General features: G+C 39.9%; 1 protein-coding gene across 3 annotated transcripts in view; it reads right to left on the bottom strand.

Moving 5' to 3' along the window:
- ENTHD1 (ENTH domain containing 1) overlaps positions 1-14,029 on the bottom strand; it is a 133,711-nt gene that overhangs the window by 102,315 nt on the left and 17,367 nt on the right. For all 3 annotated transcript variants that reach the window (XM_007503160.3, XM_007503161.3, XM_016425697.2), the window contains exon 3: positions 7,221-7,460. In XM_007503160.3, the coding sequence (XP_007503222.2) occupies positions 7,221-7,460 (240 nt within the window). The remainder of the gene's footprint in view (positions 1-7,220; positions 7,461-14,029) is intronic.

The raw sequence follows: 14,029 nt of genomic DNA on the forward strand, positions 1-14,029 counted from the left end.
AAAAAAAAGCACTTTAATGTCTAAGAGGATTTAAAAAACAGGATTAGTCTGTGGTGGTATTAAATAATAACTTTTTTAAAGGCCTTACTTTTTGTCTTAGAGTCAATACTGTGTATTGGTTCTAAGGCAGAAGAGCAGTAAGGGCTCAGCAATGGGGTGAAGTGACTTGCCCAGGGTCACCCAGCTAGAAGGTGTCTGAGGACAGATTTGAACCTAGGACACCCTCATCTCCAGGCCTGGATTTTAATCCACTGAGCCACCCAGCTGTCCCTAAATAATAATGTTTTTTAAAATTTCTACACAATCTATTTTGGGGAATTATCCATTCATGAGTAAGAATACCCTTAGTGTTGCTAAGATTCCTTTAATATGTAAAAAAATGGATAAAACAGGAGAGAAGCTTCTGAAAGTATGCTATCCATATACCCACTTTCCTGGTTTCTTGCATTCATGGTATCAAAGCCACATTCATTCACTTCACACTAATAGCATAGGCTAACAGAGAGAGAACTGACCTCGAAGCCAGAGAAATGGGTTCAAATCCTGCCACTGATCCCTTGTGGCTGTGTGACCCAGGGTGAATCACCAAATCTCTCTGTGCCCTGGGAAACTCTTTAAGGCCAGAGGTTACAGAGAAAATACCAACCTCTATTGCTAAAGAGAGTTCTCTCATGGTAAGTTGCTATAGCAATGAAACTATACATAGGCCTGAGTTTATTGACCTAGGTCCCACACACTAGAAAGTCAGTCAATAAATAAATAAGTATTAAGCACACTAAAAAGGCAAAAAGACCATCCCAGTCCTCAAGGAGCTTGCAATGCTCAGTATTCGTCCATCCCCAGATTATCCTTTGTTCCTTATCTTCAATATGGGATATGGGCTTGAGTCAGGAAGAGCTGGTACAAGATGGCACCAGGAGAACTTCCCATCTGGAGAAAAGGGACCAAGCATTCTCCAAACCTTTCCCAGCTGGGACATTCCAGGTTTCAAGTTCCACCTCAGTAGCTCTAACGTTCCCTGCTCTGCAGTCCCCACCAGTTCGACATTCCATAGGCTTTTCCTATGAGACATTTTGAAACTTCTTTTCATGAACCAAACTATCCCTTTACTCTTTAATTAGCCAACCCCCTTCAGTACGGTACTGAGTCCAAATGCTCCCTCTCATTTCTGCCTCCCAAACTCTATTTAACATAGTTCTTCACCTACAACACTAAAAGATGGGTTTTTTTTAAGTGTTTTAAAATATCGTCTGGGGCTACAGGTCAGAAAATATGTAAGAACTAGGACAAAATAAACGCTGACTAAAATGATATAAACATCCAGCCATAGATATATGACAAGACATCAGCAAAGGATAGGAAAAATAAAGGTTATGTTATCTGGATGGGAACATCTATTTTTACTGCAAATAGTTTTTAGTTTTTAAACCCTTACCTTTCATCTTAGACTCACTACAGAAGAATAATAAGGGCTAGGCAGTGAGGGTTAAGTGACTTGCCCAGGGTCACACAGCTAGGCAGTATCTGAAGCTAGATTGGAACCCAGGACCTCCTATCTCTAGACCTGGCTTTCAATCCACTGAGTCACCTAGCTGCCTCCTATTTCAAATAGTTCTGAACATTTTGAATTTTGAATTTTGTTGAGACAGTGTGACATGCGGGCAATAACTCTGAATCTAGGAATCAAGAGATATGAGTTTGTGTCCTGGCTCTTCAGGACATGGAATTATTGAACTCACAGATCACAAACTTAGAGCTGGAATGGGCCTTAGAAGTCCCCTTCCAGTCCAATTCAGGGTTAGCTAGACCTGAGTTCAAAACCAACTCTAGACACTCCATAACTCTGTGGCCTTGTGCATCACTTAACTTCTGTTTGCCTCAGTTTCCTCATCCGCAAAACAAGGATAACAATAGCCCTTGCCTTCCAGAGGTGTTGAGGGGATTAAATGAGGCAATACATGTACAGTGTTCTAAACACACTTGCAAAGATTGCCAAGTTCTCTCTCTGCCACAGGTTTCTTGGTTTCTGAAGGGACCATGCCTTATTCCACTCTGCCTAGTGCCTAATGGAACACTACAGGACAAGGGCTTTATGAGCAACAAGGATGCTGAAGATACCAAGGGATGAAATTCCTATTCTTTTCAAATTTGTGTTCACCCTAGCAGGTAAGAAAATGGTCTTTACTTCAAACATTTCTCTGAGAGCACAGAAGCAGTATGAGGTTGTGATAGAGAGCTGGCCTCAGGGTCAGACAGATTTCCATTCATGCCTGGCTTCAGACACATTTTGAACGTGCCATCCTGAGCCAGTCATTTCACAGCATCAAGATGTCTTCAACCCATAAGCCACAGAGTAGGAGCTGACCTGCTTGGCAGAGATGGTTCCTCACCAGCACTCCCAACACTGGGGCAAAGAAAGATTGTCTTGAGACCCCAGATGTAGTCCCTCTAGATGCTGCCCCTTTGGCAGTTTCTGGATTAAGCAAAATACAAGGATCAGCCATGTAAAATTTCTCCCAAAACTGACTGCCAGCTGAACCCTCACTAAGCACCTTGTCTTGCTGGCCCTTAGTTTCCTCATCTTTAAAACTGGGTAGTGATGAGGTAAAAACCTACCCAAGGAAGGGCTGTGAGTAAAACAATTTATTAGCTTTAAGCTACAGAACTAGAAATTTAAAAACAGGATAGGCAGATGTGTGTGGGACTAGCTCAGTAGGTTTCCACTGCATGGATTTTCATGACTTTGGCGAGGCCCATTGACTAGTCAGCAGCCACCTGTCAATCACATTCCAGGTTTCCCTCCCCTGCATGTCTGCTCCCCACTTTTAGAGTTCTGGACATTCTGTTTACCCAACATGTCATGGCCTGAGTCTCTCTCTCCTTGGCATCAGTAGTACCAGCATCACCAAGTCTCTAAGAAAGCTCCCTATGGGAAGGTTTTATTTTTCATTCTGAATGCAGGCGCTATTATCTCTTCTCTCTCTGCTCTGTTCTATTGTCATTTGCTTTTCCCCCATTCTTCCTACCAGGCTCATTTCTTCCTCCCACACTGTGCACACCAAGCCTAGGAAGATGGGGCTTAAAAGCCAGAATGTTTAAAATTTGATATAGGGAAAACAATGTTTTAAGGGGCTTCCACAGTGTTCTTTTTAAGGATTCTACAATTTCAGTTTCCATTTCTCTAAAACATTACAGAGCAGAGATGCTAATTGCCTGTACAAGTATGAGGCATAAATTCCACTGCTATGATATTGGAGGTGGTAAAACCAGGGATCCAGTCTGCCAGATCTTGCTTCATTCTCTTTCTTCATGACTTGGATGCCATAGTGGCAAGTTCCAATAAACACTGACTAGCCATGGCCTTTTGGGTCCCCTGTCCTACCACCCTCCCACCAGATCAATTTAGAGCTAACAGGGGCCAAATGTGGATGGCATCATGCCCAGGCTTTAAAATAGGATCTCTTCTGCTATTCACTGTCTCTCCTCCTCCTCCTCTGGAATCATAGCCCTCAAGACAACAGCACCCACTGCAGTCACGCTATCCAACCTCATGAGTAGTAGTATGATAGGGGCAGCTGGGTTGCTCAATGGTTTGAGAGTCAGGCCCAGAGATAAGAGATCCTGGGTTCAAATATGATTTCAGACACTTGGTCAAGTCACTTAACCCCCATTGCCTAGCCCTTTCCACTCTTCTGCCCTGGAACATATACAAAGTACACAGATTGTATACAACCTAACAATATACAATATTGATTAATTTTCTAAAAGTAGTGTGGCACTGTGGATAAATACAGAGTGGGAGTTGGAACCAGGAAAACCTGAGTTCTAATCCTACCTCTGACACATCAAGGCCTCCACGACTACAATTTAGGTGTCCATCGACATGGATTAGAAGGAATTTTCTTATGGGGAGTTCCCCATACCAATGATATCACATAGCTGGTCCACAAAGTCCCACCTACATAGCACAAATTTGTTTTTCCCTTGTTAACTCCCTCCTATACCCTTGGACAACTTTGGCAAGCCTCTTTTAAATCCTATTAACCTAACTTCTGCTTCCCCAAGCCAATATTCTTGATTCTCTTTCCCCTGGTCCCCTCCTTCAGCTCTCCCATTCCTGCCCTCAAATCCTCTCTCCTCCTCCTTTTCTCCAGTCCCCAGGGCCTTAGTGATCTCTCTTTCCCCCCCAACATCCCTGCCATGGAAGATGCTGCTGCTTTCTCCTAATTCTTCTCCTATCTGCTTGGTCCTTTTTCAATCTCCTTGGCATCCTAAGCTTGGTGCTTCCGTCAGTCCTCAGCTCTCTTTTCTTCTCTGCCCATACTCTTGTAGATGATACAGGTGATAAATATAACCTTAATACAGGTGATTATCAAGTCTATTCATCCAGCCTTAATCTCTCAACCAGATTCCAGCCCTACAGAGCTAGATGCCTCCCTGAGGCACCACCACTGTTATGGGGAACATTGATTTGTATTGATATGAATAGTTGTCAATATTGTTGAGATATATATACATATAACAATATAATCTACTCTATTTATAATTATCCTTATGTTATACCTTCAAAAAACCAATTCAGACTTCTCTGTCTCTCTCTCCAGTCTCCACTTCAAACTGTGACAAGAACACAGACCCTACAGGTTTCACAGAGATCAAGTTCTCTCTTCTGCCCCCTCTGTTAGAATCAGGGAACAGCCTGAGTTTATCTCACTGTCAGATTAGTCTCTGATTCTTCTCAGTTCTCAAAATGTTTTCCAGACCAACTGTTACCAGTTCTTCCAAGATTTCCAGAGGAAAACTCTAGCCAGCCATCTTTTGAGTGACAAACTCAAAGAGTGTATAGAATTCCTAACTGCTCCCTACTAGGGGAATCTGAGAATTCTTTTTCCATCATCTCTTGAGGGTTCCACTGTCTGAATTTAACGGAGTCAACCCATCTTCTCTAGCAAACCACCTATTCCTACTTATCAAAATTCTCTAATTATTTAGTTAATTAATAATTTACTCACTACATTACCAAGATTTCAAACTGGGTATATCCAGCTAGAATGTATAATTTGCTCCCCCAAACCATCCCACCTTTAAATATCCACATTTCTAAGGACTTCCTCAGGCTCATAACTATTCAGGTGTGTAACCTCAGAGTCATCCTAGACCCATGTTAGCAAACCTATGGCACATGTGGCAGAGAGGGCTGCTCCCCTCCCCCTCTCCATGCACTCCTGAGGACATTTCTCCTATCACCTGCCTCTCTGCCCAGCAGCCCAATGGGAGTTCTTCCTCCCTTCCCTGTCTGGAATAAGAGGGTGGCTCACATGCAGTATGAGGGTTGCAGTTTGGGCACTCAAACTCTAAAAGGTCCTCCTTCACTACCTTACACTCATCCCTGCTTCACTCCCCATATCCAATGAGTTGCCAGTCTGAAGACCCTGAGACATCAGCAGCCTCCATTTCCCCTTCATTCTTTCCCCCTCCTTATCCATCCCCCACAGAGCTGCCAAAATAAATTTTCTAAACAAAATTTCTCAGCAGGTCATTTAAAGGCCCCCACAACCTGATTTCCACTGAATTTTGCAAATAAAGGAGCCTTATTTCGCATCAGTCCCTTCACTTCACAATCAATGGAGTTAGCCTCCAATTTATCTGCCAGATTTCTGCATTCAAGAAGCTACTGGTGATGTCTGCAGGCACACCAGAATGTCTTCTGTGATATTTTTCTTTCCTTCCAAGATGCTCTACTTCTCAGACTTCACCCTGCCTCCAGGACTGACCTCTCTCTAACTCCTATAGTCACTGTGTATTTGCTTACATGGGTCCAAATGTTAGAGTTCCACCCCTCCCAGATCTTTCCAGGAGCCCCCCCCAAAACACCTCTGTGAAAACAGTTTTATTTCCAGAGCCGAGCACAATGACTTGAATATAATTAGTACTTAATGAATGCATGTTGGATTAAATTGTGGCATTGTAGAAAGAGCCCTGGCTCTGGGAACAGAGGGTCTGGATTCAAATCATACCCCTGGGTTTCCATTTTTATGACCCTGGGCAACTCCCTTAACTTACTGGGTGGGGGGTTCCCCCTCACTCATTAATAAAATGAGAGTTTCTGAGATGAATTCTGAGGTACTTTCCAGGACATCATGGGATAATTCTACAAATCCTTGTATCCCTAAAGAGAAATGGGGTAGTGAATTTTCCTAAGAATATACCCCAAATAGTATTTTTGAGGCTTTTTCTTTATCTTCCAAATATTTAAGCTAAAGAATCATTGTTCCCACCACCTTGAAAGTACCCTAATTTTTAACCTCCTTTTTCTCATCAGGAATTCAGCAGTACACAAAACAAACAAACAAGAAACAAAAATCCCATTTTTCTGCACTAATGCCCTCATTATACAGGACAATGTGTTCCAAAATGGTTAACAGTTAAACAAATACTCTTCCCACTAGATTTCCTTAGAAATTGTAAACTATTCAAATATTGTTTACTATACATTACCATACATACAGGAATACCATGCAGTGCTTTCAATAAACTAACTTACAGAATTGTTGGTCTGAGAAACTTCTGAAGCAAGTCATTAATTCATTTTATTGAATTTAGTATACCATATGTTAGATGGTGCCTACAGACACTGACCTCTGTCATAGAATAGAGGAGAGCCAAAGGATGCCTAAAGGTTATCTAGTCTAACCACTTCATCTTTCAGATAAGGAAACTCAGGCCCAGAAATGGGAAGCAATTTGCACAGTCATACCAGCATTCAATAAAGGAGCCAGAATTGGAACCCTGCTCTCTAAACTCCAAAAGTAGTATTCTTCCCACTGCCACACAACTCCCCTACTATATCCTTTCACACTGGATATTCATATCCTTTCCCTTTCTAGTCATGCATTCAACTTTAAAGGTATCATCATACAAAGTCATTTCATTATAGATTCATTTGGTAGCTTCTAGACTTAAGGAAATTTTGCTTGAAGGTATATTTATATTCAGGAGTAGTTCAATAAAACAAAAAACACAAGGAGTAAATTGATCATTTTCTCTCTGTTGTAGCCTTTTTTACTTTTGCCCTCCATACCTGAGCCAGACACTTGGATATTTACATATATATGTACATATATATGTATGTAGAACTATACATACATATATATATACATATATTTTTTAAAAGCATGGATACCCACCAATGCAGTTTGACTAACTTTCCCAATACGCACTTGTGAGGTGTAGTCTTGAGACCTTGAGAGGTTTATGCTTGTTCTCTGAAGCAGAAATGTCTGATGCCAGGGGAGGGCCTGGTAATGGCGAGTGGCTGGTGCCGGGCAGTCTTTTAGGAAATGTCATTGAATAGGATGTTCGCCTTCTTGTCCGACATGCAACCTCCCGTTCTTTATGCAGCAACTGTTCATCCATCAGCAAAGCGATGACTTGCTTAGATTTTTCCCGGACATAGTAACCTGATAAACATATTGGATTTGCTTAGAGAAGGAAATAGTCATTAATTTTATAACCAATTTCATTTTAGAGACAAAAAGCTAAGAATATGACTCAAATGATCACAATCACCAGCGACCAGAGTACACATAAAGTAATCAAAACCTGACTGCTCTTTATAACTGTCTGAACCATCCAGGGGGAAAACCTAATGTCTGTACTCCCAACCTGATGCAATTTGCATTGTCTGGTTATGTTATGGCAAGCCAAAATATTTCAGAAATTAGTTTTTGTAATCTGCAATGAAGGAGCATTGTTATACATTGGCTTTATATTCTGTTCAACTTTCTGTCAGTAATTGATAGTTTGGAGGTGGGGGGGCAGAGATAAGTGGCTCAGTACCTGGAAACAGGAGATTCTGGACTCAAATTTATACTTCCTAGTTGTGTGACCCTGGGCAAGTCACTTAAACCCCATTGTCTAAGTCCTTACCTCTCTTCTGCCTTGGAACCAATACACAGTATAATTCTATGACTGAAAGTAAGGATTTTAATAATTAAAAACAAATTTTAAAGGAAATCTTGGGACTCTGATTCTGGGTATTGACACACTATGGAAGAAACAAAATCATATCAATATTCACATTCTCATTACAAATGAAAGCACAAGACAAAAAGAGCCAAAATAGAAGTGTGACTCATAGAATCTCCTCAGAGATTCAAAGAAAGGGGGCAGTTGGAAGTATTTCCCCATAATAGGTCATATTGCCTTACAGTGCTCCTAGTGAACAAAAGCTCAACAAAAATGATATAGATAACAGCAACTTGTTCCAACAACTGTGGCAAAAAATAAAGACATGGAAAAATTCTCTGAAGAATTCACCAAAATCCTTCAAATAAATCCTTCAAAAAACTCAGTATATCAGTGTACTCATTCGATATAAAGTTTGACACAGAAAAAGATGGCAAAAAAAAATATGGGGAAATAAGGGTTAAGATTGTGAGATGGAGGACAAAGAATGGTTGACTACTAGTAGCCTAAGGCTCATGAATACCTTCTCCAGGAAGAGTAGGAAGATATTGACCAGAAGAGCAGCAAACACCACCACAAAAAGCAAAACCAGTGGGGATGGCTCATCATAGATTTTGGAATCACCAGTTAAAGTCAAGGTCAAAATTCACATCCAACCAGAAGAAAGGAGAAAAAGAAGGCATCGCTTTTGAAAAGGTTCTGAGGGGTTGGTTGGGTAGACTGCAAGCTCAAGATGAGCCAATTATGGAGTGTGGCACCCAGAAAAGACAACCTGATGTTAAGCTCCCCTAGGAGGAGCATAGCTTCTGGGAAGAACAAAAGTGATCAACGCATTCTACTTTTCCATGGGCAGACTTCACCTGGAGCGGGAGCAGTTCTGGGGGACTGGATGGTGTCCAGATGGTGATGAACCATGGCACCATTCATTACACTGAGGAGAGGTTGATAGTACTTGGCAAGTTTAGCCTGGAAGGGGAATGTGACCATTGACTTCCAAGTCCCTGAAGGACCATTGTATAGAAGAGGGATTGGTGAATGGGCAAGGGAAATGGATAGGCAGTTCTCAGATAAAGAAATCAAAACTATTAACAAGCACATGAAGAAGTGTTCTACATCTCTTATAATCAGAGAGATGCAAATCAAAACAACTCTGAGGTATCACCTCACACCTAGCAGATTGGCTAACATAACAGCAAAGGAAAGTAATGAATGCTGGAGGGGATGTGGCAATGTAGGGACATTAATTCATTGCTGGTGGAGTTGTGAATTGATCCAACCATTCTGGAGGGCAATTTGGAACTATGCCCAAAGGGCGACAAAAGAATATCTACCCTTTGACCCAGCCATAGCACTGCTGGGTCTGTACCCCAAAGAGATAATGGACACAAAGACTTGTACAAAAATATTCATAGCTGCGCTCTTTGTGGTGGCCCAAAACTGGAAAACGAGGGGATGCCCATCAATTGGGGAATGGCTGAACAAACTGTGGTATATGTTGGTGATGGAATACTATTGTGCTCAAAGGAATAATAAAGTGGAGAAGTTCCATGGAGACTGGAACAACCTCCAGGAAGTGATGCAGAGCGAGAGGAGCAGAACCAGGAGAACATTGTACACAGAGACTAATACACTGTGGTATAATCGAACGTAATGGACTTCTCCATTAGTGGCGGTGTAATGTCCCTGAACAACTTGCAGGGATCCAGGAGAAGAAAACACCATTCATAAGCAAAGGATAAACTATGGGAGTGGAAACACCGAGAAAAAGCAACTGCCTGAATACAGAGGTTGAGGGGACATGACAGAGGATAGACTCTAAATGAACACTCTAATGCAAATACTATCAACAAAGCAATGGGTTCAAATCAAGAAAACATCTAATGCCCAGTGGACTTACGCGTCGGCTATGGGGGGTGGGGGGAAGGAAAAGAAAATGATCTATGTCTTTAACGAATAATGCTTGGAAATGATCAAATAAAATATATTTAAAAAAAAAAAAAGAAGAGGGATTGGTTTCAGAGGGCAGAGCCAGAAGCAAAGAGGCCAAGGTAGGCTTGATTCAGAAAACAGGTTCCTAGCAATTCAAGTTGTCCAAAAGTGGAATGGCTTGTTTCAAGAGGCAGTATCTTCCCCCACCTTGAAGGTCTTCAAGTAGAGGCTGTCAGATGTCAGATATGACTTCTACGTCTGAGTTGAGCTAGATGGCTACTGAGGTCCCTTCCATTTCCCCAAGTTCTGTGATTCTATTCAATGAGAATAGCACCAACCCTACATTCAGACAAATTATGGAGGCTGAAAAAGAGGAAAGGGGTAAAGAAAAGAACCTGATTCCAATTAATATTGTAGATTTAGACCCTGGGGATATGAGCATGAATTCTGGCTTATTATTTAATTTATTACCTGTGGCCTCAAGAAAGTCACAACCTCTATGGGCTTCAATTTCCACCTCTACAAGAGGAAAGGACTGTACAACAAGATCTCTGAGATTTCTTCTAGCTTTAGAACTCTGATCATAGTGGCTATTTCCTAAAGAAATTTAACTTATACAAAGCAATTGCCACAATAAGGTAGCTAGAGAAGCCCAGAAACTGCCTCAACCAACAAATACTTAAATCTCCTTGATAACCAGAAAAAGATATGGTTTAGAAAGTAAGTTTATTTTCAGAATGGTACAGGGAGAAGATGGAAAACTATAAGCAATATCACCCTCCAAAACAAGAATTCATGGGAAACTAAGTCTATAGAAAGCTTGAAGTAAGAATTGACTAAAGCAAGTGAGTGAGCATTTATATGTGAAACTGGGAGGACAATAGAATAAATGGAACAGAGCTCCAAGTATTTCAATGATAATCTGTTTTCATCATCAATGAAAATAAAGTCAACTTATCAGGAATCTAGTACCTGAGACCTTGATATGATATTTATATGAGGAAGTGCAAACAACACTTCAAGAATATGAAGTCAGGAAGAAATGCTGGACCAAACTAAGTATACACAGAAGAAATCTGTACTGAAGGTGACACTCTCTAAAGGACTAAAGAATTTATTTTTAAGATATTTAAAAGTGGAAGAGAAATTGAATATTTGGGGGGGGAATTGAATCCTATAACAAAAAAGATATTGAGAAAATATCTGAAACTACTGATCAACATGCACACTTTTTCACCTCTATAGATATTTTTAAAAAATAACACAGGTATTGACAGAATGTATCCTTGATGAAAATATGAAAAGGGAACAGGTAGACATTTTCTGTATCTTTTCATTTTTATCTAAAACTTTTGCTCTCACATAACCATCAGAAAAATGTTTAAAAACTGTAATTCTCAAGATATTGATAAAATTGTTATTTTAGTTATTTTTCAGTCATGGCCAACTCTTTGTGACCTTTTCGGGAGTTTTCTTGGCAAAGATACTGGAGTGGTTTGCCATTTCTGTCTGCAGCTCATTTGACAGATGAAGAACCTAAGGCAAACAATGTCATACAGCTAGGAAGTGTCTGAGTGTCAGATTTCGGGTTAACTCCAACCCTCCAACTCCAACTCTGACTCCAATTCTGAGTTCAGGAAGACTCTTCTTCCTGACTCTAGGCCTGGCACTCTATCCACCAAGTCATCTATATGCCCATTAATAAAAATTAAATACCATTAATATTAGATACCTAACTCAAAATAAGTTATCAAACAAAAACAATGCTTCAAAGGAACTATGATCTCATGAATGTGGGATGGATGAAAGGAGTCTCACTTTTTCATCCTGTGTGTATCTATATTCTTCCATAAACCTCAAGAGGATCTACCCAAAACAATGAGGCTCTTGGTCTCTTGCAATTCTATGAGTCTTTGAGTGTAGCACATACTGCCCCTATCCTCTGAACCCATGACATGACCAACCAACTTATCTCTTTTTCTGAAGTATAACATAATGGGAAAAGAGCTGGACATGGATTTGGATTCAAACTCTTCCACTCATAACAATCTCTCTGGGTTCCAATTTCCTCAACCATAGAGTGATAGGATTGGACTAGATGATTTTTCTGGTACCTTCCTGCTCCAAATTTAAGCAAATAATAAATTTTCTTGCTGCTTTTGATAGCTTTCATGCCACATCATCTGTGTAATTCTTTATTCATGATATTCTTTAATCTAGGAACACTCTTCATTGCTTTTTGTGTGACCAGACATTTTAAATCCTCAAAGATTGTGGTATCTCATGATATTGAGCATCGATAATAGTACCTTGGTCTTAAGATGGGATTTTTTGTGTGTGTGGTCAAAAGCTTAGGAGTCACAGTGCAATTTCCCTAATGCACTACACTCTCCTCTTTTCCTTCAATTAAATTCTAGTCCTAGATTCCTGGGTCACAGTTTTATGAGCAACATATACAACTGCATGTCAGACGCTGAGTGATATGTCATCTTCATCTTCCCTTGTTGAACTGAATTTCCTGCATAGATAAGAAAGCTGAGTTCTTTTGAATGAGTTTGGACCTCATTTAGGGAGTTCTGCAATATCCCAGGGCTTGATATGGTCAGCACAATATCATCTGCCAAAAGAATTTCTAGGATATGTCATTGTCATCCACAGAGAATACCTTGGTGATCTAGACTGTGCTGTTCATGTTCCAGGACAATAGCAAAACATCTCTGACAAACCTAAAGCTAAATTGATATTACTAATCAGAAAATTAAACAACATTTACCTCTGTTGTGTTCAAGGGATCACATATGATCTTAGCATGTGCATAGGAAAGTTCTCTTCCTTGGAGGAAAGTTTTGAGGTGGCATTTTGTTTTACCAAAATCAAATGATTTTTTTTTATGACTAATAATAAACATAATGGGAACTTGTATTCACTTCACCTTTCTATCAGTTGTGGTGCTGAGGAAATATGATCTACTGTTCCCTTTTCATATTCTGATCAAGGATGCCCTCAATATATGTGTAAATTATTCTCATAAAGATGACGAAGGAACCAGAGAGGTGAATAGGCATTAAGAGCCTCTCAATCACCTTTTTTTATAGCAATAGTCGGGATTTTTTTCAAATTGTTCATTATCTTCATTTCTCATATATCTTGAGAATTAATTCATCAGTGCTTTCAAAAATGTACTGTCTCCAGCAAAGATCTCTTGTTTATTTGATCCAATCCAGCTGATTCTCTCATCTTTTTTTGCTTTATTTAGTGCCATTTTCATTTCATACACAATTCACACACAAATAAAAATAAGTTCATACGACAAATAAAAATAAGTATACCATAGGATAAGAAAATGTGAAAATGTGATTTTCTTTACCATGCCTCCTATCTTATTCCCACTGGACCAGTAGTCATCTCCAAACTTTAGCAATCAAGTTCAAGCTTCAAGCCATCCTATACCTTTAATTTTTCATGCAAAGTAATTCCATTGCTTTTCAGGGTTTTGCAATTTTTCCCCTGCCTCCTGAACATATTTGTCTCTTTTCAGATATTTTTTAACTTGAAGGTTCATTTTGATCTCCTCAAAAAGGAGATAAAACACATGTAGCCAGAGACTGAGAGTTTCAGGACTGACTTAGAAAACTTATTACCATGTCTCCTGAGGTATATAGTTCTCTGGCAATTGACTAAAGTCTAACTATGATAGGTAAATTAGTCTATACTCCCTCTGTTTATTCTTCTGTTCCCAACTTAATGGTTTACAGCTTAATGTTGTCACTAGGGGCACTCAACACATAAAACAAAAATGTTGTGTTCCATTCTTGTAGATATTAACTAATAACAAAGTACTAGTCTCATAAACATTGGCCATGTTGTCATAAAACATATGGTAGACTGAGAAGGCAATTCAACTAGTGGAAAAAGAAAAAGATATTGAAATCAGTTTTCCCTGCACTACAACCAAATTGTTCATAATCAGGAGAACGCTGTGCTTTAGAACATTAGCTTGACAGGGTCCTCACTGCAACAAGGCAATCACTTTATAATCTCCTTAATCGATTCATTATTGACTCATCACAGGGACTTTTTCAAACTTTTTTTTTTATCCCTTCTCAAACTTCCCATAGCTCCCCCATCTTAC

Source organism: Monodelphis domestica, chromosome 5 (assembly GCF_027887165.1).
Source record: "Monodelphis domestica isolate mMonDom1 chromosome 5, mMonDom1.pri, whole genome shotgun sequence".
Lineage (NCBI taxonomy): Eukaryota > Metazoa > Chordata > Mammalia > Didelphimorphia > Didelphidae > Monodelphis > Monodelphis domestica.